Below are 6,692 nucleotides of genomic sequence, written 5' to 3'. Positions count from 1 at the left end.
ATGTGTACAATCGATGCTACCGAGCATCCCTGGAAAATGCCATCTAGCCTCATGCGCGGCGTAAAGACGTGTAATGTCGTGTATTGTTGGTTTTTGTAGAAACTCTTTGCCATACAATTTAATAATCGCATTACAAAAAAATTGTAGACATTCACGTGAAGTTCTCTTAGACATTTGTAAGTATTCATCGAATTGGTCGAGTGGGTTACCTGTCGCTAATTGACGAATAGCGGATGTGCATTTTTGAAGCGTTATAAAACTTCGTTTGCCCCTCGCGTCGTAAGATTCTTGAAACCATTCTTCGTTTGCTTCGACGTCAGCTACAATCTTTAAAAATAAAGATTTCGGCAAATGAAAGCGTTCCATAAACATCTCGTCTTTGTATTTTGACTCCTCCACAAAATAGTCTCGTCTCGTTCATTAGCACTTCGTGGGCATGTATACGATCACGATCCACCATTTTTTTCTTTGGACGGATCGGGCCTTTAAGTTCGTTATATAACAGCGGGAACCATTCGAGAATGTCATCGTCCGAAGACGAAGAGCTATCGGTGTCTAAGGGAACCAAGTTGTTCGGAAATTCCATATTTTTTGGTTTTGAATGAAGTGGAAGATTGAGAGTGTTTTGAGTTGGATTGAAATGGTTGTTTATGTTTATTTATGTTGTTAAATTTTTTTTTATTTAAATCCCCCCCCAACGGTCAAAACCCACCCAACGGTAATATTTTCTTGGTTTCCATTGCCTGACGGGCATCACGCAAAAAACCCCATAAAGCTAGATGGGGGCACCGGCGGCGATGTTTGTGAGGCCATCACGCTAGATGGCCGGCCACCACGCTCCACCCCGTCTCCTCTTATATCGTACATGACCATTGAGATGAGCGGGATGCTCAACACTAACCCATAGCCGGATAAAAATGTTTGGCCCCGCATGTCTCAAGGTGATGTTCCATCCGGTACCGAAATGACACCGCATATATAGTGCTACTTTAAAACACAGGATGCCTTAGCCTAGGGGAGCAAATTATTGTATCTGAAATATATTTCCTCATAAACATGCACATATAATTTTCTCTCTCTCACATACACATTTTTCCTTTATTTTTTTGCAGGCGAGGGGTTAATTAATGTCCACTCCCTCTTCCTTCACTTATCCTCATTACCTGATCTCATCAACCTCACCCTATTTAACTTATCATTATTATTCACCCTAATTCCTCATAACCCCATCTGTTAACATATAATATAATATAATATTATACAATATCAATATCATTTGTATAGAATTCAACTATGGAGTTTGATGACCATGAAGAGCAAGAAGAAGAGGTCAGAATTCAGGTTATGAACTCCACCGGAATCAGGAAGACCGGTGGCAGTGGATACCGGTATAAAGAGTGTTTAAAGAACCATGCTATAAACATTGGCGGCCACGCACTGGACGGATGTGGAGAGTTTATGCCGGCCGGAGACGACGGCACTTTGGACGGACTTAAATGCGCCGCGTGCAACTGCCACCGTAACTTCCACCGTAAGGAAGTATTAACCCAACAGCCACTGCATCACCACCACCACCGGTATAATATCACTCCACCGCCTTACTACCACCACCACAACCGGCCAGCTGGGTACCTACACATTACACCGCCACCGCTAGCTCTGCCGTCAACTGAAGATCTGGAAGAGATCTCAAATCCTAGCTCAAGCGGTGGTGGTGGTGGAAATGGTGGTTTGAAGAGTAAGAGGTTTAGGACGAAGTTTACGGTTGAACAGAAGGATAAGATGCTGTCGTTCTCGGAGGCGTTAGGGTGGCGTATTCAGAAGCATGATGAAGCTGCTGTTCAACAGTTTTGTGAGGAAACTGGAGTTAAAAGGCATGTTCTTAAGGTTTGGATGCATAATAATAAGCATACAGTTGGTAAGAAACCCTAGGGTACTTCAAAACATGTTTTTTAGTTGGTTGGTAATTAGAAGTTTTGTTTTGAGTTTGATATATCAGTCGGTGTGATGATGATATTGTAATCTTTAACTTATGGAGCTGAATGTTAATTAAATTAATCATTTAATCGTTTGATTTTGTGTTGAATATGAATATTGAATATATATCTTCATACATGTGATAATTATTATCATGCATCTTCAAGTTCAATAAGTTTATGTTTATGTTTGATAAATAATAATAATATTCAGAAATTAAGAAATGTAATGTAGAGAGACAGAGAGAGAAAGAGAGATGTGTGATGACGATATCAGAAGAAGAATGAGGAAGACGTGTTAGACATGCAAGGGTAGCTTCTGTCATCATCTCCTTAATTTGGTTAAATGTATGGCATTAAAGTCATTGCAATCAACCAACTGTAAATGCTAATCTGGATAAACATGGAGAAGATGATGATGATGATGATGATAATAATAATGATAATGAATGTGCATGGGGTTCAGCATCCAACTAAACCATCTTAACTAGATTAACATTTACATATTTACATGAAAATAATAATTGAGGAAAAAATAACTTTTGTTAACTACATTGATGGATGAAACTTATGCAATCCAACTAGACCGAAGTTAAATTTTAGTCAGCGATTTAGTTGGGTTAGGTTTTGACCAAAACCGATAAAACACCAACATGGATAATTAGTTGGTTGTCTGTTAAAATCTTGGATGAGAGGTTATGTGTTTAGGTTAAAGCTTCTCGTTTGGTTAAAGTAATAAACTTAATTAGTAGTGCGACTTTGTAACATTTGAGTAAAAATGCTAGTCATGTCATCATATATACAACTTACTTCTATCAAAACAAAAAACGCACCGCTTTTTTCTCCCCCTCTTTCTGTATAATTCGTTTGGCACCGCTCAAGGATGCCACATAAGCTTAAAAAAGCCTTAAAACCTATTGGAATGCTATAGTAGTTTGAATTTGTTTTCACGTATTTACTTAAACCAGACATTTCAGTCTTTTCTGTTTATAAGATGTATACTAAAAATAACAGCTTTGAAAACATAATCACTTACACGCCTACAATACATGTTATAAAACACTATATAATATGAGACCTAGTTGTTATACACCACCTTGAATTTTACGTCAGTTTACTAGACACGTAAATTGTTTTTTACCTTTTGTAAACGACAGTTTTCAGTCGAAAAGTGGATTTTGATTCTCAAAAGTAGTGTACGAAATCACCACTTTTATACACATGTATAATTTGTTAGTAATATAGTGTGAAACTAACATTGGCGATGTGACCATAACTATGCGTTTCATCATTGCTTGTTAGCTGTGTAATCATCGATGATCCATCTATAAATGAAAGTATTATGATCATGTGAGACGTGTAAGAAAACACTTAGATTTACTATTGTATTTTAGCAAATTTACAAAGTTTTAAAACAATGAATATTGAATAAGACCCTCTTAACTCACGAATATTTAGCTTTCCAACATATGATACACAACCAAAATAATTAAAGTTGTCCTAACTATCAACAGTTGAAATTAAAATGTATAGACATTTTATAATACATATATTTTATGAAACCCATAAGTTCATCTAGAAGTACATTTTTTCCATCCTTTTAAATCCAATATGAATATGTTTAGATAATAACTTAATGGTAGAATTGCCTGAGACATGATAGTTGACCATGAAGCATAGTATTTGGTGCATGCACTTGATGGGATCATGTTATAATGTTTAGTGAATTATATGTGTGTTGGGTGAGTGGGATATTGGGAGAAAAAAATGAAGGTTGTCGGGCGCAATATATCCCTACATAATTTATAGAATTTGTATCTTGCAAGGGTGGTAATTAGATAGATGGAAAAAAAGGTAATTAATTAAAAAAAAAACTAAAAACGAAAAGTGGTAATGGGGCTAAAGATTGACTCACAGGTATACTTAAGTCTTAAACTTTGATTTAAAAAGTTTAAATGACAATCTTGTTAATATAGTTTTTTTTTCTTTTCTCTTTCATATGTACCTATAAACATCATTTGTTAAACAATGCATATTAATTAATCAAGAGATGGAATGTTTGAGTCTAGTAAAAAAATAGGTGTATAACAAATTTACGTTAACTACGTAAAAAATTATTAACCAAATATACCATTTAACACATGATTTAATAAAAGAATATATGTTTATTAACTGATCAAAACCAAATGTTATAAATTGTTTCGTGTGCAATCATTTGAGAACTCACTTGAGTAGTTGAGTTGTAAGAACTCAATAGAACTTTATTTAACTTTGTAATAACTTAGCTTATCGATCGTGCATCGTATTGTTTAGGGGCGGGCATTGGCATGACGATTTTGTCTTTGTATGTTAATGACAATCCAGATTAATAACTTAATCGAGGCCATCAAATACTGCACTTAAACTGTTTTAAACGTTTGTATTTTAGTCGTTTATGCATGATTAACCTTATTTAGAATAGATGTGTGATTTAGATATATCAAACTATTTGTAGATGGATATATGCTTGTAAATTAAATGGCTTCTGATGCCCATTTTTGAACATGTGGGGGTTGTCTCACCTCCTCAAACACTAATAGCAACAATCCATTTCTATCATGCAAAAGTCCATGTCTCACCTTCATATAATTTTCTTGTGTTGTCACATCCATGTGTTTGTTTCTAGTATGTGTACGACTGGATATTTCATTTTTCATTTGTATTTAATTTTCAATAGATCAAGTTACAGAATAAGTACTTTTGGGAATATTGATGTATTAGTATATGACAATGTTAAGTAAAATTAAATACGTAAATATTACTAGTGCACAAACATGTAGTAGGTATAAAAACATACGTAGCAACATTGGCACATTGCTATGAATTGACAACGGGTGTATTTTGCTACAGTTTAGCTACATATATATCATAGTAAAATAGAGCCATAGAAAACTCCCGAAAAACAACTTAATGAAGTCAATAGCAAACCCGTAGCAAAACTTAGAGTAAATATTTAAAAAAAAATAGTTAAGTAGAATAATCTAGACACCTGTAGCAAAGTTTAGAAAAGAAGATGTAAACATTCATAGCAAAAACGAAAAATGGGTATTTTAAATAATAAATAAAAATATCCTAATAAAACTTGTAGCAAAAAAGAACACAAGTACAAAAAAAATTAACTGAAAATATAACTCTGCATGTATACATTTATGGAAATTTAAATACATATGAAACTTTGAAAAATAATATAGAAATTAACAGTATGCTATTTTGAAAAACAGTATATGGAAGGCAAAAAAATGCTAAAGTGTTCAACGGCGTCAACTCAAGGATAGAAGCTAGGGATAATCGATGAACATAAAGGTACTAGAATTTTGGGTACTAAAGGCAAGCAATTGTGAAACTGTTGCTATTGGTGTTTTTGGATTAACTAGTTAATTGCTAGTTCTCTCTTTGGTTTAATACAATTTGTCTTTTAAAAAATCTTTTCTTTTCCCTAGTTAAATGAAACTTGGAAACACGGAATTAACAAACCTAAAATACGCTTTGTTTCTGACACAAGATCTACTTGATAGGGAATCATTGTGCTTTTGTTCAAACTTTCTTGAACGACAAATTGATCTACTTCTAATAATATTACAACAATGTTCAACACAGCACTCGAACCCACGACCTCTAGGGAATGAAACACCTTATAACACACCTAGATACGATTGACTCAAATACCCTTTGTTGTTTGCTATGAAAGTGACTGTAACACAACCATTTTTGTATAGTCGAATTCCTTAGACCTTCCGTAGTGGCACATTATCACCTTGTTTTTGAGTTTTTTTAAAGGAGGGAAAGGAAATAAAAACTAAGGATAGTTAAAAATTGAGTGTTCTTGAGTTTTTTTTATGATGGAAAGGAAAGGAGTAGGAGGAGTTAGGATGGATTAAATTAATGTATTTTCCCAATAAGTTATCCTCCCAAAAATGAGATAATTACTATGGATAACTATTTTTTAACATAGTTGTCATTTTCTTTTCTCTAAATTCCTTCCAACTCAATAACACACCTAATTAAAAATAATTTCTTTCCCTTCCCTTCCCTTTCTTATCCTTCCCTCTCATTTCCTTTTCTTTCTTTGGTTTAAAAACTCAAGAACAAGGATGCGCATAACGCCTTATGTGTCACGTTATGGGCTATAACGTCAGGGGCACAGTACCCCCCCCCCTCGATGTTTTGGGTGTTTTTTTTTCTAGCGTTTTAAGCATAACGCACGATTGGCACCATTTTCAAAACAAACTTACCGTTAACTAGCTGTTGGAATTAAAAAAAAAAAAAACCTTATTTAAATATTAACACAAATATACTAAAAAAACAAACCCAAACCTCAATTTTTTACACACTTCTACTAATTCTCTATAAAACACTCACATATATATTCAAGAACACCAACCAAAATGTTTCCGTTTAACAACCAAGTTCTCGGTTTCGATCAATATGCATGACAAGGCAACGCAAACAATCCCGACCCGAATAATCCACAACCGAACCCATCTACCGCCCCGATGTCCATGGGTAAGGCATTATGACTACACATAGATGATGCATTATGACTGCACATGGTCTTATGTAAATACTATATTTGGTCAACCTTAATTTACTTTTAATACTTTTTCGTATAATAATCTTTTAATCCCACTTTATATTTGGCGAAGTATTTTCTAATTTGGTTTCTTCAAAATGTCCCGT

The 6,692-nt window shown here is 34.3% G+C and overlaps 1 protein-coding gene across 1 annotated transcript; it reads left to right on the top strand.

Moving 5' to 3' along the window:
• Positions 1-1,273: 1,273 nt before the first annotated feature.
• LOC143576834 (zinc-finger homeodomain protein 2-like) lies at positions 1,274-2,047 on the top strand. Its single transcript, XM_077060846.1, has one exon. The coding sequence runs from the start codon at positions 1,294-1,296 to the stop codon at positions 1,930-1,932; it is 639 nt and encodes a 212-aa protein (XP_076916961.1). The 5' UTR covers positions 1,274-1,293; the 3' UTR covers positions 1,933-2,047.
• The last annotated feature ends 4,645 nt before the right edge of the window (positions 2,048-6,692 follow it).

The sequence above is a fragment of the Bidens hawaiensis genome, unplaced genomic scaffold (assembly GCF_021521415.1).
Source record: "Bidens hawaiensis isolate Kalapana, Puna unplaced genomic scaffold, B.hawaiensis_p1.1 tig00028313_1, whole genome shotgun sequence".
In the NCBI taxonomy this organism is placed as follows: Eukaryota; Viridiplantae; Streptophyta; class Magnoliopsida; order Asterales; family Asteraceae; genus Bidens; species Bidens hawaiensis.
This window is presented reverse-complemented; position numbering and strand designations above follow the sequence as displayed.